Source organism: Martes martes (assembly GCF_963455335.1).
Source record: "Martes martes genome assembly, chromosome: 15".
Classification (NCBI taxonomy): domain Eukaryota; kingdom Metazoa; phylum Chordata; class Mammalia; order Carnivora; family Mustelidae; genus Martes; species Martes martes.
The window spans coordinates 40,623,040-40,646,140 of NC_137903.1; the positions used below are offsets into that span (position 1 = coordinate 40,623,040).

The following is a 23,101-nucleotide window of genomic DNA, read 5'->3' on the forward strand; positions in this document are numbered from 1 at the left end:
CTCTCTGCCTGCCTCTCTGCCTACTTGTGATCTCTGTCTGTCAAATAAATAAATAAAATCAAAAAAAGAAAAAAAAACAGCTATTAGGAGATCACAATCTTTGTTTTTAAGGCTGAGGAAGCTTGAAAAAGTTCTTGGCCATCAGGTTGGGAGTTGGGGGGCAGGGATTGTTGGTTTTTTGGAGGAGTCTTATCAAAACCATATATTAGAAGTGCATTATTGGGTCATGCTTGGGACTGGTCCTGCAGGAATGAATTACTCTTTGTAACATAAAAAGCTAGAGAAATGAAAATATATTTCAGGAAACACTTCCAAAGTTGAGAAAGAATAGAATAACAGATTGAATTTGCACTGATTAGGTAGGCACTGAATAACTCGGAGGACTCAAGTGAGCGGAGTATATACATGAATGGCTTGTATTAGGATATTGTATTCAACAAGTATAATTACTAGGGTCTTCTCAGAAAGTACCTTAATAGGCAGAAAAAAAAATTGTTCATCCTCAGTAGACTTGTTGAGAGCAAACCATTTCATACGGTACCGGATAACAACTTAATATTAAATGACAGTATAGTTTTTCTTTTTAGCAATCCAGTTTTTGACATAGCTTTATTGTTTAATTAACATAACAAATATCTACTGCCAGAGCTGATGTACTGCTTTACCAGTATTCTGCAGAATCTGGTAAAATTCATTAGAAAGCAATAACTATGCAGGCTAGTAATTGAGTTTTAAGTTTTAGTTTCCCGTAAGTTGTTGTTGGCCCCAAGCATATTAAGTTTTAGGCTAAATTTTATACTAAGATAAGAAGTCATGATGGAAATACCAATCAATTTACAACTCATGGTGTGACTGGCATCATTTCTCTTGTATTTGTGACTTTTTAAATATTGGCTGGCATTCATGATTTGGTTTGATTTATCCTTGTTCCCCTTTGCCAACTTACATATTCCTAAACCATATTGGGATTTGACTAACAATGTTATTTAGACATTTGGAATAAAGGCAAAATTTCCTCCACAGAGACTTGGTAGATGAAGCTAAAAACTATCTCCTATTGCCTCAAGAACGACCACTAATGCAAGGACCAAGGACAAGACCACGGAAACCTATTCGATGTGGAGAAGTACTCTTTGCAGGTTTGGGACTTACTGTACTCTGACTAAACTGAATATTTTCCCACATGTTAAACTGTCACTTGATCTATCCTTTGGACAACTGTGATATCCACTGTCATAAGAAACACATAATAAGGGGCACCTGGGTGGCTCAGTGGGTTAAGCTGCTGCCTTCGGCTCAGGTCATGATCTCAGGGTCCTGGGATCGAGTCCCGCATCGGACTCTCTGCTCAGCAGAGAGCCTGCTCCCCTCTCCCTCTCTCTGCCTGCCTCTCTGCCTACTTGTGATCTCTCTCTGTCAAATAAATAAATAAAATCTTTAAAAAAAAAAAAAAAGAAACACATAATAAGTTACCTTTTGGCTTGACTCTTAACTCATGATCCAACACTGGTATTCTCTGAGAGTGCTCTATTTTATATAAGTCTAAAAATGCCATGCAATGGATGTTTTGTTAAAATGAGTCATATGCATTAATTTTATGCCAGTGTGCAAGACACCTCATAATTATCTAGAACTGTCAAAAAAATTACATTAAATAGTTACATGCTTTCCTAGCTCTGTTGAGCTAGACTGAGCCCAAGACAACCTGCTCTATCATTTTGCTCCTACTCTCTGTTCCTAAATCTCTGAGAATTTTCAGCCTCAGATGTTTCCCTTCCATCCATGTAAATTCAGCTACCTCGCTCACTTGAACAGTCAGACTACTTCTTACTAGTTCTGTCTTAGTCCATTTGGGCTACTCTAACAGAAACCCAGAAACTGGGTGGTTATAAACATAAATTTATTTCTCACAGTTCTGGAGGCTGGGAAGTCCAAGTCACCAGCAGATTCTGTGTCTCGTGAGGGCCCACCTGCTTCTTCATGGAAGGTTGTCTTCTCGTCTTTTGGCTGTATTCTTTCTCAGTGGAACTGAGAAAGGGAACTTTTTGAGTTCTCCTTTATAAGAACACTAATCCCATTCATGAAAGCTCTGCCCTTATGACCTAAGCACCTCACAAAGGCCTTAATACCATCACACTGGAGACTAGATTTCAATATACAAATTTTGATGGGGCATACAAACATTTAGTCTGTAGCAAGTTCTTTGAATATTTTTTCTTATTCTGATTCATGGAGCTAGCCAGGATTTATTGTAGTATTTTTATTTTAATTCCCAACTTTATCTAATTCCATGGCTATTTAGATGCAGGCATGCTTGGATTCTTTTGTCCCATTTTATTTTTTATCTATCTATCTATCTATTTTTATGTGACGTGTTCTATTCCTTTTCATCTGGGAATTTTGTGCAATCTCTGGGGCATCGTATCCTTTTCCATCAGCCTAACCACTGTCTATCTTTTTCTTTCCAGTTTAATTTTCTGTTGGCATGTGGAAATATATTTTCCCCTATATTTTTAGAAGAAGAGGCACGTTGGTAGCTCAGCCGTGTCTGACTCTTGGTTTCAGCTTAGGTTATGATCTCAGGGTCTTGAGATCCAGCTCCAGGTCAGGCCCACAGTCATCATGGTGTCTGCTTGAGATTCTCTCTCCCCGCTCTCTTCCTCTCCCTCTGCCCGCCCCCTGCTCTCTTTCTCTCAAATAAATAATCTTTTTTAAAAAGAAGAAAAATGTGATAATTTCTGTTTTGAGTTCTTTCTTTTTAAATTTTTTCATCTAAATTTCTTCTTGTAGAGGATATAGTAGTATTTCTTTTTTTATTTATTTGAAAGGGAGAGAGAGTGCACATGTGAGAACAGGGGAAGGGATAGAAAGAGAGGGAGAGAGAATCCCAAGTAGACTCTGAGCCCAGAGCCCGACAGGGGGCTTGATCCTATGACCCATGAGACCATGACCTCAGCTGAAATCACAAGGTGGACACCTAACCAACTGAGCCACTCAAGTGCCACCCCCCACTTTTTAAAGATTTAAAGATTTAAAGCCTGCTTCTTCTCCCTCTGCCTGCCCCTTTGCCTATTTGTGCTCTCTCTGTCAGTCAAATAAATAATTTTATTTATTTATTTGAGAAAGAGAGAGAGTAGTATTTCTTCAAGAAGAAAATTGATGCCAAGTTTTCTTTTTTTCCTTAATCCTCATCAGGCTTTTTTTTTCTCTTTTGAAGGAATTTCTTCATTCTTGTTTTAAATTTCAGACTTAATTATTAATTCACTATGCACTGAATTCTCCCATACTCCTAGTTGTCCAAATGTCTCTGGTGTTATTAATAGATTTATCATTTGTATTAGCACAGTTATTTATTCCTGTGTCTCTCGTTCCTATGTATGCAACAAGTACATATTCACCTGTTTATGTGGGTTTATACAGACACTTGCATGCTCACACCTACGTCTTGCATCCTTGCTCCCCACATACAATCTGAGAGTTTCTCTTTCCCAATTTTGATATTTTGTTTAAAATTTTTTTTTCAATAGGCTCCACACCCAGCATAGGCCTTGAACTCACAAGCCTGAGATCAAGAGTTGCATGCTCTACCCAACTGAGCCAGTCAGGCTCCCCCTCTCTTTTCTTTCTTTCTTTTTTTTTTTTTTTTAAAGATTTTATTTATTTATTTGACAGAGAGAGATCACAAGCAGGCAGACAGGCAAGCAGAGAGAGACGGGGGGACGCAGGCTCCCCACTGAGCAGAGAACTCGATGCGGGGCTCTATCCCAGGACCCTGAGACCATGACCTGGGCCGAAGGCAGAGGCTTAACCCACTGAGCCACCAAGGCGCTCCCCACCCCTTTTCAACTTTAAAAGTCAATTGTCTGTTTTTAAAATTAGAAGACTGCAAGATCTAATTATTTGCTACCTGTGGCTTCATGATGTATTGGTTTTAGGAATGTAGTAGTAGGGCCATCTTTGTGGAGTTATGCCCATTATTATGAAGCTCTATTAACTGTTTTGTATGGCTGACTGTTAGTTTTAATTCCCAGACTAGGGATGACATTACAGTACTGTTTCATCAGCCTCAGAACATTCTGGCAATGATTAAGAACAAGATTAAGGTAGAGGGGAAGGTGACAAGAACTCAAACAAATGAAATAGAAGAGAACCTCCCTATGATGAAAAGCTAGAGGCTAAGCCAAATAGGCATACGGAAAGTATGTTCATGTCCAGGGTCCTCTCTGGATTTGGTGGGGATACCAATCCAGTGGAACTAGACAAGGCATACCTTTGGGAATGCTGAGAGACACTAACGTAGCTCCTTTAAATAGAAATTTTTTGTTTGTTTGTTTTAAGATTTTATTTATTTATTTATTTGACAGAGAGGGAGAGAGAGATCACAAGTAGGTAGGGAGGCAGGCGGGGGGGGGGGGGGGGGTGGGCGGGGAAGCAGGTTCCCTGCTGAGCAGAGAGCCCAATGCAGGGCTGGATCCCAGGACCCTGAGATCATGACCTGAGCTGAGGGCAGAGGCTTAACCTACTGAGCCATCCAGGTGCCCCTAAATAGAAATTTAAACTTGACTTCACTTAAGTTATTCAATAGCTGCCATCTTTGTCCTGCTGGTTTCTACCATATTTTTCCAACGTGACCTGATTATTAATTGCCAGGTGGCATGTTTCCAGTGTGTAACCATCTTCATGAAAATCTCATTTGCCTCTTTGACTAAATCATGGTATTGGGTGACTAACTTGCTCAGTTAGTAAAGCATGTGACTCTTGATCTCAGGGTTAGGAGTTCAAGATCCACTTTGGGTATAGAAAAGAAAGAAAGTACCCTTTGAGCAGCTGGCTGGCTCAGTTAGTGTAGTGTGCGACTCTTGGTCTCAGGGTTGTGGTTTTAAGCCCCATGTTGAGTGTAGGGTTTACTTAAAATCTTTTTTAAAAAAAGGATGTTATTAATAAAACCATATTTTGTCGTCTTTAGAAGCCAGCTAAATTGGATCAATTTTATGATCTCAAATTCCTCCTAGTAATCACATAATTTCACATTGCTGATTGAATATCTGATTCCTTGACAATGTTGTTAATTATTTGAAGGCAAAGACCATTTCTAAGTTAGCTTTGTAGTTTCCAGATTGCATAGCAATCTTGTCAGACTAGGCACTCAGTAAAGATTAATTGCTTGCTGTTGATCCTGTGGAATACTAGTGAGAAATGAGCATCAACCCACCATGAATGTTGGAAAAAGAAAATTGGAAAATACATGCCAGTAGCCTTAATGGATTGCTTTGCATATGAAAGATAACCTATTTTTAAATGACACCTTTGGGGCACCTGGTTGTCTGAGTTTGTTAAGCATCTGACTTCAGCTCAGGTCGTGATCTCAGGTTCCTGGGATTGGGCCCCACATCAGGCTCCACACTCAGCAGGGAGTCTGCTCACCCTCTGCCTCTGCCCCTCCCCCCACTAGAACACACTCTCTCTAAAACGAATGGATAAAATCTTTTAAAATAAATAAATAACACCTTTATTTTTCTGATAATATATATGCAGTGTAAAATTTTGATTAATAGGGTGCCTGGGTGGTTCAGCCGGTTGGGTGCCTGACTTTTCATTTTGGCCGAGGTCATGAGCTAATGGTCATGAGATCAAATCTGGTGTGGGGCTTCACTGGGGGGCAGAGCCTGCTTGGGATTCCCTCTCTCCTTCTCTGTCCCCCTTTCTGTCTGCCCCTCCCCCACACATGCCCATGCACACACATTATCACGCTCTCTCTCTCAAATAAATAAATAAGAAATTTTAATTAATAGAAAAAAATAAAGAGGAAAAGTTAAATTATCTGCTATCTTTTTTTACACTATGAAGCTTTACATTTTCATTTGTAGAGACAAGACATTAGGTCTTTTCCTTTACATTGCTTTGGTTTTTCCAGCTTTCCCTCTCTATTTTTCAGATCTGAATATCATTCTTGAGTGATACTGTTCACTGACATTATTTTAGATCTTGACCTGTCTCTACTTTAGTAAAGCTTAATCTTCAATTTCTTTTGGTTTTTATTGCAATTTTGTTTTCATTATCTTTAGAATGCCAAATTACCAATTCTTACTTAACTTTAGAAAATTTAGCCTTCCTTTCTTCATCACTCTTTGGAAATAAACTCTGGAAACCTAAGATATAATCTTAGTAATTTTTTACTCAGGAGCATTTTACTTCTCTTACTATCTTCTGGCCTGTCCTCTTGTTTTCCATTAGACTTCTTGATACTTATAATTTTGTGTTTCTGTTTTGTTTAGGGTTTTGTTTTTTTTTTAAGTTTTCACAGTTCAGTGATCCTCATTCCAAATACTTTCTAAAAGTTGCCTTAAGGTAATGCTTTTTGACCAAATCGGTCTTTGAAGTAATTCTTTTTATTGTCAACATCTCACCTAAATAAAACTACATGTTTCTTTATTTTTCAGCAGTATTTTTTCTTAGGTACATTGCTTAACTCACATTGAGATTTCTCATGGCAAGGACATTCATACACTTTATTTTGCCAAGTACAGCTTGTACTTAGCTTATAATAACTAGTTCTGTCCCAGCTATATCATCACTTATTGCCTCAGAAATCATAATGCAGGTGAAGTTGCCCTGCGACAGTGGAATTGATCCTTTCCTTTTCTTGTTTCCTCAGGTCACAGGAAATATTTAAATTTTCTTTCCTAAAGGCCTATTTTTTCATTAGTATCAAATAACACAATTTATGAAATGGTAATAATTTGATTTAGAGCCAGATAATCCAAAAAAAATAGTTTTAATGACTCCCATTATAAAATTATGCCCAAGTTTGGTGGTTAGGGTATTTGATTCATCTTAAATGCTTATAACCCTCACATTTACAGCCAAATTTTATTTTGGATTTTAAGATGTTTTCTCTGATATTGAAACTCCTGGCATAAATCATAGAATGGAATTAAAATTTAATCAAATTAAGATACACAAACTTACTATGATTTAGTATTTTTTTAAATTAGTTAACATGAAGTGCAATATTGGTTTCTAGAGTAGAATTCAGTGATTCATCACTTACAAACAACACTCAGTGCTCATCATAAGTGCCCTCAATACCCATCCCACATCTAACCCATCCCCCACCTTGCTGTGATTTAGTATTATTTGAATATTCTGATTTAAATGAAACCATAAGGGGCACCAGGGTGGCTTCGTTGTTAAGCATCTGCCTTCAGCTCAGGTCATGATCCCGGGGTCCTGGGATCGAGTCCCACATTGGTCTCCTTGCGCAGTGGGGAGCCTGCTTCTCCTTATGCCCCTCGCCCTGTTTGTGTTCCCTCTCTCACTGTCTCCCTGTCAAATAAATAAATAAAATCTATAAATGAAACCATAAAAAATAAAATGTGTACAGCACATTGAGATTTAAAATACAGAAGTGAGTTTTCACATCCATCTAGAAGAAGATTAGAAACATTATAGAAACCATTATTTATCAAATATTTTGAGAATAAGGTATTCTTACTTAACTTCTTAAGCTCCAGAGTATAGCTCTTATTTTGGATTGGAATAGAGATGATTTAAAAGAATAACAAATATATCTGGTATAACTACATTTTTTTTTTTTCAGGTAGAACTCAGGTAGTACTCCAGGAAGCTCTGTGGAACTCGTTTTTAACCTGTCATTCTGGTTATGAAAAATGTAGTTTTTTCTAAAAGTTTTCTGACCTTAAATGTCATGTTGGATAATGTAGAATTCAGTACAGATTGAAGATTAAACAGAAAGTATTTTGCAGTGTGTATCATAAGAATTTTTGTATTATTTTTAGTCACAAGAGGACCTATTAAGAGACCATGAGTAGATAAGTCAAAAGTCCCTTCCCCTATTAGAATAAAAACAAACCTAAGCTTCTGATTTATAGTTTTTTTAAGTATAATTAACATAGTGTTATTTGTGAATATCTTCTCCCACTCCGTGGGTTGCCTCTTTGTTTGGTTGACTGTTTCCTTTGCTGTGCAGAAGCTTTTGATCTTGATGAAGTCCCAAAAGTTCATATTCACTTTTGTTTCCTTTGCCTTTGAAGACATGTCTTGAAAGAAGTTGCTGTGGTCGATGTCAGAGTGGTTATGCCTATGTTCTCCTCCAGGATTTTTATAGATTCCTGCCTCACATTGAGGTCTTTTATCCATTTCAAGTTTATCTTTGTGTATGGTGTAAGAGAATGGGTCGCGTTTCATTCTTCTACGCATAGCTGTCCAGTTTTCCCAGCACCATTTATTGAAGAGACTGCCTTTTTTTCACCATATATTTTTCCCTGCTTTGTCAAGGATTATTTGACCATAGAGTTGTGGGTCCATATCTGGACTCTCTTCTCTGTTCCACTGGTCCATGTGTCTATTTTTGTGCCACTGCCATGCTGTCTTGGTGACCACAGCTTTGTTGTAAAGCTTGAAATCAGGCAACGTGATGCCCCCAGTTTTGTTTTTCTTTTTCAACATTTCCTTACCAATTTGGGGTCTTCTCTGGTTCCATACAAATTTTAGGATTGTTTGTTCCAACACTTTGAAAAACACGAGTGAAATTTTGATCGGCTGATATCCAAGATCTATAAAGAACTCCTCAAACTCAACACTCAAAAAACAGATTATCACATCAAAAAATGGGCAGAAACCATGAACAGACACTTCTCCAAAGAAGACATACAAATCGCTAACAGACACATGAAGAAATGTTCATCATTATTAGCCATCAGGGAGATTCAAATCAAAACCACATTGAGATACCATCTTACAACAGTTATAATGGCCAAAATTAACAAGACAAGAAACAACAAGTGTTGGAGAGGATATGGAGAAAGGGGGACCCTCTTACACTGTTGGTGGGAATGCAAGTTGGTGCAGCCACTTTGGAAAACAGTGTGGAGATTCCTTAAGAAATTAAAAATAGAGCTACTCCGTGACCCTGCAATTGCATGACTGGGTATTTACCTCAAAGATATAGATGTAGTGAAAAGAAGGGCCATATGTACCTCAATGTTCATAGCACCGATGGCCATAATCGCCAAACTGTGGAAAGAGCCAAGATGCCCTTCAACAAATGAATGGATAAAGATATGGTCCATATATACAATGGAATATTACGCCTCCATTAGATAGGATGAATACCCAACTTTTGTATGAACATAGACAGGACTGGAAGAGATTATGCTGAGTGAAATAAGTCAAGCAGAGAAAGTCAATTATCATCTGGTTTCACTTACGTGTGGAGCATAAGAAATAACATGGAGGACATTAGGAGAAGGAAAGGAAAAGTGAACTGGGGTAAATCAGAAGGGGAGACGAAACATGAGAGACTGTGGACTCTGAGAAACAAACTGAGGGTTTTGGAGGGAAGAGGAGTGTGGGGATAGGTGAGCCTGGTGGTGGGTATTAAGGAGGGCACATATTGCATGGAGCACTGGGTGTGGTACATAAACAATGAATCTTGGAATACTAAAAAAATAAAATTAAAAAAAGTATAATTACCATATAGTATCTTGTTAGTTTCAGGTATACATCATAGTGATTTCATATTTTTATGCATTACAAAATAATCTTTGTTACCATGTGTCACCACCAAATGTATTACAGTCTTATTGACTATATTCCCTCTGCTACACCCAATGACTAATTTATTTTAAATTGGAGGTTTGTACCTCTTAATCCCCTTTACCTATTTCAGCCCCTCCATAAACCTTCCTCACTCTGGTAACCAACAGTTTGTTTCCTATATCTTTGAGTTTATTTCTGTTTTGTTTGTTTGTTTGTTTTATTTTTTAGACTCCACATAAGTGAAGTTGTATTCTGTTTGTTTTTCTGTGTCTGACTTATTTCACTTAGATGGATCCCTCTAGATTCAACTATATTGTCGCAAATGGCAAGATTTCCTTCTTTCTTTTTTATGGCTGAGTAATTTTCAGTTGTATATATGTGATACATACCCATTCATTTATCAGTAGATACTTAAGGTTGCTTTCATATCTTGCTATTGTAAATAATGCCACATTGAACATTGGGGTTCATGTATCTATTTGAATTGGTGTTTTCATTTTCTTTGGATAAATATCCAGAAGTGGGATTGCTGGCTTGTATGGTAGTTCTATTTTCAGTTTTTTGAGGAGCCTCCATACTCTTTTCCAGAGTGACTGTACCAGTTTGCATTTCCACTAGTATTAGAGGAATACATGCCAGTGTCTGAGGATTCCCTTTTCACCATATCACCGATGTTTGTTATTTTTTATCCAGTTTTAGTTCTTTCGGTTTCCAATAACAATTACATTTATGTAGTGTTTTATTCTTTAGAAAGCAGTTTTGTGTGTATATTATTTTACTTTTAGTTTTTATTCCTTATTTTACAAATAAGGTAGTTTACAAGATAGTCCCAAGATCATATTGCTTAGTAGAGGTAACAGACCCCAGTTTCCTACTTAAATAAAGTGCTCGATCGGTTAAATGCCACATTACTTCTCAGTCTGATTTAAATTAGTGTCCTTGCCCTCCTCTGTAAAATGGACCTAATACTAACTTATTTAGAAAATTAAAGTTATAACAACCCTAGTAGTATAAGTAGAACTCATAACTTATGTTTTGACCTGCTTCTAGAGATAATTGGTTTTGCAGTGCGTGATACATTCTGTGCTTTAGGACAGGTATTCTCCTGATCACTTCTATTACTTCCCCAGTCGGTGGCTGGTGCAGTGGAGATGCCATTTCTAGTGTTGAACGATACGATCCACAGACCAATGAATGGCGAATGGTAGCTTCGATGAGCAAAAGGCGATGTGGAGTTGGGGTCAGTGTTCTTGATGACCTGCTTTATGCAGTAGGAGGCCATGATGGATCTTCTTATCTCAATAGTGTTGAAAGGTAAGGTCAATTTGAATTTTTTTTAATTGAGATGTTAACTAGGAAACAAATGTGATTGCTGCTTTACTGTTACATCTGTGACTCTAGTTGGCAGCCTTGACCCCTTAGCATGACATATAAGTCCTTCATAATGTAACCTCCACCTGACCTATTTTTGCAGTCTGTCTCCCCCGACCACACCACTGTTCCCCAGTGCTACTCCAGATCCACCAAATTGCCGGTAGTTCCTTGGACACACTAAACTCTTTTATTGCTCTTTGCCTACCCATATGCATGCTGTTCTTTCTTCCCTGGAATATCTCTTAAAGACTCAAATATTATTTCCTATATAAAGCCGCCTCTGACACCACACAATTAGTTACTCATTCCTCTGCCTTTTCGTAAGTATTTTGAACATACTTGTACCTATCTGATTGGCTATCATTATTAAAATGTCTTTTCCCTTATCTGTCACCATGCCTGGCACATTGGAATCCTACAATAATTGTTCTAGTTTCTTGCTTTCATATACCCTTTTTCATTCAACTGTGTTGATTTACAGTGATTCTTAACATGTCTGTGACATCCTGCAGCACGGAAAGATCTAGATTGTATGACTGAAAAATAAAACAGGGATCAGCTCCATAGAAGCTAAAAAGAAAAAAAGCACACTTAAAAATAAATTGAATTAGAGGTGCCTCGGTGGCTCAGTTGGTAGACCATGCAACTCTTGATCTCAGGGTTGTGAATTCAAGCCCCACATTGGGCATAGAGCCTACTTTTAAAAAAATTGAAAATATAAAAATAAAAAGAATGGAAATGATTAAATATTTACAGCTTAATAACAATTAAGCCCAAATATATCAAAATGTGTGGGCTGCAACTGAGGTGTATTCAGAGGGAAATTTATAGTGCATTTTAACTTAATATGCATTCATTTGAAAATAAGAAAGATGAGAAAATAAATCATGCTTTTAAATTATGAGGTCATAAAAAGAACAAAACCCAAGAAAATAGAAGGAAAAGAAAGAAATAGAAAAAAAGAAAAAGTTAATTAAATTGGAAACAAATAAAATTAATGTAATTACACAAAGAGCAATTTGATAGTTTTTTTGACAGCATTTTTTTAAATTGAAAATGACTCTACTCTGTGCCCCATGATTCTACTTATCATTGTCTATTTGCTCAGGGAAAAATATACAAGGGCAATCACTATTTTTAATAGCAAAATGTCAGACACAATGTAAGGATACATCAACAGGAATATGTAATGGCACGCACAATTAAAAAAAAATCTAGAATATTATCTACTTGCATAGATGGATCTCAGAAGTACGTTGAGTAAAAAAGCTATGCCTATTTCAGTATTATTTATGTAAAGAAAACATACTTACATATAAATATACCTATTTAAAAGTATTTTACTGGGGCGCCTGGGGGGCTCAATGGGTTAAAGCCTCGGCCTTCAGCTCAGGTCATGATCTCAGGGTCCTGGGATCGAGCCCCGCGTCGGGCTCTCTGCTCAGCAGGGAGCCTGCTTCCTCGTCTCTCTCTACCTGCCTCTCTGCCTGCTTGTGATTTCTGTCTGTCAAATAAATAAATAAAATCTTTTAAAAAATAAATAAATAAATAAAACTATTTTGCTGATAAGTCTTGAAGGACATACACCAAGTCACAATGGGAAGAGACCAGAAATTAGTGGAACTCAAAGGAAAATTCAGCTTTAGCTATAACATTCTGAAAAATGTTACTCATCTACTCATGAGTAGATGAAAATCTACTCATACATAATTTGTATGAGTAAAAATTAAGTTTAAAAAATAAAACCTAAATTAGCTTTTCATATGCTTTTGTTATTAATCAGCCCATATTTAGAGGAAAGAATAGAGAATATGTAAATATAGCCAGACTTTCTTTGTGAAATACACACTGCTCTTACTGTGCTCTCTGCAGGTATGACCCCAAAACCAACCAATGGAGTAGTGATGTGGCTCCTACAAGCACCTGCAGGACAAGTGTTGGTGTGGCAGTGCTCGGAGGCTTTCTCTATGCTGTGGGTGGCCAGGATGGCGTGTCCTGCCTCAACATTGTGGAGAGGTGATTTTTTTTAAGTCATTTTCAATTTTTTAAAAGAATATAAAGGGTATTTACCCAAAGGATGTAAACATAGTGATCTGAAGGGGTACCTGCACCCCAATGTTTATAGCAGCAGTGTCCACAATAGCCAAACTATGGGAAGAGCTCAGAAGTCCCCCGGCAGATGGATGGATAAAGAAGATGTGATATAGATAGATAGATAGATACACACACACATATACATACAATAGAATATTACTCAGCTATCAAAAAATGAAATCTTACCATTTGCAGCAGCGCAAATGGAACTAGAGGGCATTATGCTAAGTGAAATCAGTCAATCAGAGAAAGACAGTTATATGATTTCAATATTTCATTCATAAGTGGAATTTAAGAAACAAAATAGAGACTAATAGGGAAAGGGAGGGCAAAATAAGATGAAATCAGAGAGAGAGACAATCTGTAAGAGACTTTTAACTCTAGGAAACAAACTGAGGGTTGCTGGAGGGGAACTGAGGAGGTGGATGAGGTAACGAAGTGTTGGGCATTAAGGAGGCGGCTTGATGTAATGAGCACTGGGTGTTACATACAACTGATGCGTCACTAAACTCTACCTCTGAAACTAACTAACTAACTAACTAACTAAATAAATAAATGTAAAGGGCTCTTTAAAAGAAACAGTTTAGGATACCAGGGAATCCACCATTCAGTGGATATCCCATGGGCTTTCGGGGAACGTTTTCAGATGATCTTAAGGGTCTAGGAAGATGAGAGATATAACCTTATTTTTCAAACTGTTTGTTATACTGATGGAGCCTAACTGAAGAGCTGGAATCATATTCTAAATTATAATCCACATAGGATATAAAGCATAACACTTCTGAAATCTGCTCTGATTTTTTTTTCCCCAGTACTTGGAGTGTACTCAATGTATGACTGCCCAGACTTCCTCCAAAAAAAAATGATTAAAGTAGTAATACTTTGTTTAGCACATCTTATAAACACCCCAAAGTATTTTGTATATGGATTCTCATTAATTCTTGAAGTGTACTTAGGGAAATCTAGGTTGGCTATGGAATAAATTTTAGTGAAATACATCCTATTCTTCACTTCTTGCTCCATCACTTTTTTGTCATTCTGTCCTAGAGATTAGATTTTGGAGTCTCATGTGTTCCATATTTCTTTTTTTTTTTTTTAAGATTTTATTTATTTATTTGACAGAGATCACAAGCAGGCAGAGAGGCAGGCAGAGAGGGGGAGGGGGGAAAGCAGATTCCCCACCGAGCAGAGAGCCCCATGCGGGGCTCGATCTGGGATCATGACCTGAGCTGAAGGCAGAGGCTTTAACCCACTGAGCCACCCAGGTGCCCCATGTTCCATATTTCATCTTTACTTCCTAAAAAGAAATGCTTCATGACTCTTCAGAATTTTTCAAATACCATTTACTAGTTGGGTTGCCATGTATAAGTTGAAGTGTTTAACTGTCTTAAATAGAGATAAAGTTGTAGGTAACTCTTGAAAGCTACTTCTTTTTTCTGTTAAGAAACTTATTTCTCCACTTTCAAAACTCTATGCAAGGGGTGCCTGGGTGGCTTAGTGGGTTAAAGCCTCTGCCTTCGGCTCAGGTCGTGATCCTGGGGTCCTGGGATCGAGCCCCGCATCAGGTTCTCTGCTCCACGGGGGGCCTGCTTCCTCCTCTCTCTCTCTGCCTACTGCTCTGCCTACTTGTGATCTCTGTCTGTCAAGTAAATAAATAAAATCTTTAAAAAAAAAAAAACTCTATGCAAGAGGATTCTGGGAAGATAACAACAATAGCATAATTATTTAATCTCTCCAAATGCTCACATAAGAACAGAGCAATAGATAGCAAAGCTAAAAACCTATGGACAAGTTAAGGAACTTGGTTCAATGACAGTGTGAATGTACCTAACACTACTGCACTGTACATTTAAAAATGGTTACGTTGGTAAATTTTACCACAACTTAAAGAAAAACAAGTCCTATGGACATTGAAAATATAACTAGGGGAGGGGGGATTTTCATAAACACCAAAATATGAATGGGCAAAGGCAAAGTACTGAAAGCCGCAAGACCTGCATGATACCAGTGTCTACGCAGGAGAAAATACAGAGAAGCAGTCAGAACTATGACAGATCTAAGAACAGAAGAACCCCAAAGCAGGCAATTTATATTTACTAGAAAGAATGAAGGGAACATTTATGACCAACAGCTGAAACAAAGAAGGGTTTTGCTCAATCCCAGTATAGTGTGCAAGGGACCTATAATAAGATCTGAAGGACTTAGAATAGGGATGCTCAACCTCAGCACTACTGCCATTTTGGGCCTCGGCTCACGAATTGCCAGTAGCACACAGCTGGTTGTGACACCAAAAGTCTGTAGACATTGCCACATACCCCAGGGTAGAAAGAGGAGTGGTGCAAAGCCACTGCAGCTGGGAACCAGCTGGGCTAGAGCCATCTAGTCCCTAGGAACCCTCAAAACTGACCAACAGTATGACCTTCCCGAACAGGGCCCACACTTCTGGTGCAGGATCAAAAATGAGCAAGACAAGATTAATATACAGTGAGAAGAGAAGGCCAAGATAAAAAGAAGGACCAGTGAATAAAACCAGTAAATCTCAGGAGGCAAATCACTATGCTTTTTTTTTTTTTTTTAACACTATATGAATAAACTAGAAAGAGTTCCATGAAGTTAGAAAATTACCATGAACCACTACCTCAGGAAAACTTGTTTCATATAAAAATGAACAACAGCAGAGTACCAAGGTTAGATCCAATACAAAGTTAACAGATGAAGAGAGAATAAGCAGCAGAATAACATGTCTATAGACAATGAAAGCACAGCAGAAAGACATACCCACAGAGCAGATCAAAACAGTAATCAACTATTTCACAATGTACTAACAGACATTAGGAAAGTGATATAAGACATGAAAACACTACATAAGTCAGAATTTGAAAAACCCAGGGGCGCCTGGGTGGCTCAGTGGGTTAAGCCTCTGCTTTCGGCTCAGGTCCTGGGATCAAGCCCCGCATCCGGTTCTCTGCTCGGCAGGGAGCCTGCTTCCTCCTCTCTCTCTCTCTCTCTCTCTCTCTCTGCCTGCCTCTCTGCCTACTTGTGATCTCTCTCTGTCTGTCAAATAAATAAATAGAAATCTTTAAAAAAATTTTTTGAAAAACCCAGATATGAGATAACAAAACTCAGAAAAATATTAGAAATAAGAGGAAAAATCACTTCAGAATGAAGATTAAACTAGAACAAGTAAACAAAACAGATAATACTGGAAGACAAATAGAAGGTGAAAGAGGAAATGTTTTAAAGTCAAAAATATAAAAAAGAAGTAAAAAGGATATGTGAGATAGCAACAAGTATTGACGATAGGTAAAAATCCAATATACAGATAATAGGAGTCCTTGAGGAACCAAACCAAAGCAAGGGAATAAAACAAATGCTAATAACTATAATTCAAAATTATTTTCCTGTTCTAATAAAAAAATTGAAATTGTTTATTGAGAGAGTATACTGTATTCTCTGAATACTGACCCAAAACAGTCAACACCAAGATATATTCCAATAAAATTACTGGACCTTGAAGAAAAAGGAACCAAATTCTTTAGTCAATCAACAAAAAAGTACATGTTATTTATTATATAGGAAAAAAGATTTAGATTACTATCATACTTTTTGAAAGCAATATTTTATGCTAGAAGAATATGGAATAACATTTAAGATATTCAAAGAAAATGTAAGCTAAGGATTTTATACCTAGAGAAAATGACTTTGAAGTATGAAGGGCGCAGACAAACCGTTACCATGTAAGAAATCGCAATACTGTTTCCGTGAGTCCTTACTGAGTAATCTACCACGGAACAAGCTTCAGACAAAATTACTAGAGACATTGATGGTGGGTGAGCAGGAAACATAGGAAATTGGAGAACTCTGAGTAAACAGAGTTAAAAGAGAGAGTCGTATGCACTGGCTTCATGCTCAGTCTGTGCAGATGTGGTATAAATATTTTCAAAAGTGGGTGGAGAAAGGGAAGAGATATGCAAAAAGAATTTTAATTGTTCTCAGGGATATTGAAGTGATAGTATTGCTAATCTAAGATATAATGTGGGATAAAGGAAATGGGTATAGGTTATTATAATTCTGTCATCTCCTGTGTTCTTGAAAACTAGGGTTCTTACTATGGGAGAATATGAATGTAAAATAGAAGAAGTTAAGTAAAAGAACCTATAGTCCTGAATTTCAATTTGAATTAAGTTCTTCATTAAAAATAAAATTATATTCTAGCTCTGTCAACCAAAGAGGCCTGGAAATAATGACCAACTAGTGGCAGTGAACAGCTCTGTTCCTAGATTGTGTTTTGAAGTTCCATTTCCCTAAAAGAAATAAGGGATTCTTGGAGAAATGTCTGATTCCAGATTTAGGACAGGAAATGTACCAATAAGCCTGGGCTAGCTTGTCATACCAGATAACAAGCAACCTATCAAAGACTGGGAGATGTCTAGAAGACTCAAGAGAAAACTTGTAAGTTGTTCCCACTTGACCAAAGATGGGATAGTTTTTGTTTTGTTTTGTTTTTTAAAGATTTTATTTATTTATTTGAAGAGAGAGCGATCCCAAGTAGGCAGAGAGGCAGGCAGAGAGAAAGGGGAGCAATCCCAGGACCCTGAGATCATGACTTGAGCCGAAGGCAGAGGCTTAACCCACTGAGCCACCGAGGCGCCCAAGATGGGACAATTTTAACTTTAAAAGAGATAATAATTGTGACTGATTAAAATCCAATAAATATACTTAAATCTATGAGTTCCTGTTGATGTTTAAAAAATAAAAACCCTATTTAGTTGCCTTCAGAAGATCACAGGGAATGAATTTATCATCTTGAGTACTAGTAAATAAAGTGAAAGAAGCATGCATATTCCCAACCTTTCTTGTATAAACTATATCACATATGAATTGGGTACAAAACAGTTGATAAAAGGATTGTTTCTTTTTTTTTTTAAAGATATATTTATTTATTTAAAGAGAGAGAGTATGAGGGGAGGGGTGCAGAGGGAGAGAGAGAATCCTAAATCAGACTCCCCACTAAGCACAGAGCCCGATGCAGGGCTTGCTTCCAGGACCCTGAGGTTATGACCTGAGCCAAAATCAAGAGCCAGCCGCTCAACCAAATGAGCCAGCCGCTCAACCAAATGAGCCATCCGGGTACCCCGAGGATTGTTTCTTTATAAAAATATTCCAAAAAAAGAAAAGAAATGATTGGATATAACCATTTTGTAACACTCAGTAAATAAATGGGCCTAAGCATTAATAATTAGCAGCTGCTAACATATCACCTTCTGTAGTTTTGCCAAAGGGACCAAATGTGGTCTGATCAGACTTCTGGATCCAGCTGCCAATTTGTGGAACATACAGAGGACAAGCCAGTGTGTGCAACTGCACTATGAGTGTCTAGCCAGTCAAATCCATGTTGTGGGGGAAATTGCAGGTCAAATGCCCCAGGTTCTAAAAGATGAATTGGAGTTGGGTGGGGGTGGGTAGAAATGGGAAATGGAGGGAAAAATCTATAGATAAAAAGAGACTTTAAAAAATTATAACGAACAAAAATAAGGGATGCACACTTGGGTAGGAAAAACTATAAAGAAACTCAAGGAGACAATTACTGTAAAAATCAGGATAATGGTTATCCTTTGGGGAAGAAGGCATTGAGTTTGGAAAGAGACACATGGGAAGGCTTCCAGTGTGGCAGGCAAAGTTATTTTTCTTGGCCTGGGTGATGGGCTTTCCTTGTAATAACTCATTAAACTGCACATTTGTGTGGCTTTCTGAATCAATGTTTTATTTTATAATTAAAAATTATGCAGAGACTTATGCTTCCAAGTAGCATGCAGTAAGTAGTGCCAGCCATCACTCCCACTGGAACAAGTAGGAAAAAGTGAGAGTACAAATATATTTTTTAAAACATCAGAGACATGTGGAAGTAACAAGAATGAGATGAACTAAAATTCCATTGAAGAGAGAGCCCATTTATGTGAGCTGAGATCATCAGCTGTTTTATTCCCTGGGGATATTTGCCAAGTCTGAAGCATTGAATATTGGACTTGAAATATTGAAAGGGATTCACCTGGAGGAGAGTAAAACAGTAGAACTTTTAATAGTCGTGCAGATTGGCATGACAGATTGGAATCTAGAACAGTTCCAAACATACTGCTGTTTTTCTCCATGAGCTGGTTGCTGAGTGCTGGGGTAGCTCAGGAGACTGGGGTACTAGGGTGAGTGAAATTTCATGCAACCTGAAGTGCTTAAAGATAAAGTCCTGCTGGGGGGGGGGGCGCTGTGACAAATACAGGATAGCTTTCATCCTTGAGACATTTGAAAATTGAGGTGGACTGAGTCTAACAAAACTCAATTCCTGATTGAACTGGGGTGATCAATATTTCATCCTCCCTGCCTAATACAGGAGAGAGTGGATCCACCGCTGGTGGCCGGGAGGGGTGGGTGCAGGGGCGGTGCGGAATGAGGGGATAATATCAACTTCAATTTCTAGAATTCCATCCCATTATAAAAATGTCCAGCTAAAATAAAAAATTACTAAATGTGTGCAGAAAGAAAAATATGGCCAGTAGCTGAGAGAAAAAATAGATAATAGAAGCAGACTTACCTACGTTTAAGGGCACCTGGTGGCTCATTCGGTAAATGATTCAGTAAATTTCAGCCCTGGTCATGGTCTCAGGGTGGTGAGATCGAGCCCTGCGTAGGGCTCCATGCTCAGAAAGGAGTTGGCTTGAGACTTTTCCCCTTTGCCTCTCCCTCTGCCCCTCTCCCTACTTACATATGTTCACTCCCTCTCTCTCAAATAAATAAACCTTTTTTTTTTTAATAAAAATAAATGATCCACAGAGTTAACAGAAAAAAAACTTTAAAAGAAGCATAATGAATACATTAAATAAAATAGGGGGAAAGATTAAAAATGGATAAAAGATTAGAAAATTTTAATATAGAATTGGAATCTAAGAATAAGATGTGCATTTTACAACTGAAAAATATATCTAAAATTAAGAACTCATTGAAACGAGATTAACTAGACACAGTAAAAGTAGACCAGACACAACAGAAGACCGAGTTAATGAACTCAAAGACAGATTAATAGAAACCATCCAAACAGAGGAAGAACAGAGAAAACAGAATGGAAAGAACAGGCTGTAAGAGACTCATGGGACACACAAGCAGTACAACATACATGTAATTGGAGTCCCAGAAGGAAAGGAGAGTGAGATAAGACCAGAAGCAGTGTTTGCAGATAGAATTTTCCACTGAGAATTTTCCAAAAGGGTTGAAAGATAAACTTTTATTCAAAGTGCATGAACTGGGGCACCTGGGTGGCTCAGTCATTCAGCGTCTTCAGCTCAGGTCATGATATCCGGGTCCTGGGATTGAGCCCCACATCGGGCTCCCTGCTCAGCGGAGAGTCTGCTTCTCCTTCTTCCTCTGCCTCTCCCCTTACCCTTGCTCGTTTGCTCTCTCTCTCTCTCAAATAAATAAGTAAAATCCTTAAAAAAAGAAAAGTGCATGAACCTCAGGAGACCATCACTGACTTAACCACAACCCTTTTCCAGGACCTCCATTCTCCAGGACCTCTGTTCTCCAGGATTTATATTTCTGCTGCATTCATCTGTATTAGTGACTACATTCGCAGAATCTGTTTGGAGGTTTTTCCTTAAAATGTGCTCCATCTCCCTCACTTGCTTCTTAAGAGCGAGGTCTATTTCCAGTATCATTTGTTGTGTATTTCCTGCAGTAGTGATAGAGTTTGCTAACAGTACTTGATAGACTAACAGAATTTACCACCCACGCAATAAAATGCCAGCACTATTCCAAGTGATTTTTGTCATATTTCTGAACACTAGTAATTTATCAATCAGGACTCAATAAAGAAAACAGAAGCCATACCAGTTATTTTGGTAGAGAGAATTTAATATTCAAAAACTGGCTAGCAGATCTAGAAAGGCTGAAAAAAACAAACAGAGGACACTGAATTAACTGTAGGAACCCAGATCTGGGAAAACAAAGGAGAGAGAGGAGAGAGAGGAGAGTTATGGGAGCCTAGTAGCCTAGAGGAGAGATGCCACGGAGCTTGAACTGTGACATGCCTCCATGAAGGCTTCTCTTCCTGGCTGATTGTGGAATATTTTATTTTCCAAAGATGATAACAGCACCTGTCATTTCACATGCTCTGTATCATTTGGACACTCTTCTGATCGAAAGGTAGGATTTCCGTTTTTGCCTCTTGGTTCTGGGCTGCCTTACGACAGCGGCCAAGGTGGCACTGTGTGTGTGACTTTTGAAGCTGGGTCATAAAAGATGCATCTTTTACTTGGATCTCCCGGGGCGCCTGGGAAGCCTTGAGCAGTCTGAGGTTGCTGTGCTGGGAGGTCTACCCAGACAGATCGTGAGGCTACCTGGAGGCACGGCCAGCCAGCCGCCCGCTGCTTTAGCGCTCTGCTCCTCCAGCCCCAGCCACAGTTTGACAGCAACCACGTGAGACACCGAGCCAGAACTTCCATGTGAGGCCCTTCCCAAATTCCTGACACCTGAGACAGGAAAGGTAGTAAAATTACCCGAAGTCACGGAGTTTGGGGGTGATTAGAACGCGGGTGCTCTCACCTCAGGAGCGCGGCAGAGGCGGCTGCCTCCAAGAAGCACCAGGCTAGTTTGGGAAGTGCCAGGAAAAGGCTGGAGACTCAAAAGTAGCTGGTTCAGTCAGAGTTCAAGGGCCATGGCCGAGGCAACAGTAACAGGATTGGCAAGCAAACAGAAAGGAGTCTGTCCCTTCTCCTCCCAGAGACATCCAGCGGCTCGTCCTTCCTCTCGGCAGAATCTGACAGAGAGCCAGCTTGGCAAAGGAGAAATGTTGTTTTCAGAGTTCCGGCCCCCGTACCACAAGTCAAGAGTGTAGAAAGCAACTTAGTAACTGACACAGGCACAAATTCTAAGACTTTTTTCCCTAGTAACTAAGTAAAATCTGTTAGATTCTCATTATGCATTTTGACCATCGCAGGTGTGTGTAGCCAACATGTCTTTTTAGCGTGATTTCACACCTTACGAAAAAGGCCTCACTTCAGAAAAACAGGCATGCAGTCTTCGGTTTCTCCCTCACTGCAGGTATGATCCAAAGGAAAATAAATGGACTCGAGTGGCTTCCATGAGCACCAGAAGACTAGGCGTGGCCGTGGCTGTGTTAGGAGGGTTCTTATACGCTGTGGGTGGCTCTGATGGGACATCTCCACTCAACACAGGTTAGTCCCTTCCAACGTCAGTCCCGTTCCCCCAGTGCAGCACATGCCTCAAGAGACTCCCCCTACAGAAAAGTATAAAAAGCCACATTATCCTGTAATCTTAAATTGTAAATATAAATTGTAAAATTAAAATGATATGTATAATCATATTTATGTGAATGATATGATTATTTATAATAATCTAAATAATTGAAAATTGTTTTCCCCTTAGGGGAGAGTACAACTCCCAGCTCTTCCTCAGCTCCTTCTGCAGCCATATTCTTCCAGCGTATTCCCAGAATACTTCTTTCTCCCTTCTCTTTATAAACTTCTAGGAATTTATAACGAATCAAAGAACTATTTTCCTAATATGATTATTTCTCTGCCTCACCCCCAACCAGCTCTCCTTTAAAAAACCAAAACCAAGAAAAAGACAAAACCTATATTGTAATGTAAGAATAAATAAAAAGTTATAGCTATAAGCTGGTTTATGTGTTAGTCCTTTCTGTTGAGAGATGATGGATATTTTTACCTAAGGATATTAGTGTGGCACTCACATCAGATTCGTAGTCACATATCTTGTCTTCTGCTTAGAATACAATAGGAATACAGGCAAAGGGAATACAGTATCTGATTATGACAATCAGTTACTAGTATGGAATGGTGCCTACAGTTCCTGTAGTCTAATCCCCTCATTTGAAGATCAGGTGAGGCCATGAGTCATGTAGTCAGAACTAGAACTAAGGTACCTTGACTCCAACACACACCCTTTCCGCCATCCCTTATGCAAACGAAACCAGTAGTCCCTGATGAGATTATAATAGTTTTGTCCAAAGGTACACAAGTCCTTTCCAGAAGCAAAAATCAGACTG

The 23,101-nt window shown here is 38.5% G+C and overlaps 1 protein-coding gene across 1 annotated transcript in view; it reads left to right on the forward strand.

Annotated features, from left to right (window-relative positions):
* The window catches only part of KLHL20 (kelch like family member 20), a 66,652-nt gene that overhangs the window by 37,551 nt on the left and 6,000 nt on the right, over positions 1-23,101 (forward strand). Inside the window, exons 6-9 of the mRNA XM_080823812.1 lie at positions 1,024-1,139; positions 10,692-10,875; positions 12,808-12,951; positions 22,117-22,250. Of these exons, the coding sequence (XP_080679938.1) occupies positions 1,024-1,139; positions 10,692-10,875; positions 12,808-12,951; positions 22,117-22,250 (578 nt within the window). The remainder of the gene's footprint in view (positions 1-1,023; positions 1,140-10,691; positions 10,876-12,807; positions 12,952-22,116; positions 22,251-23,101) is intronic.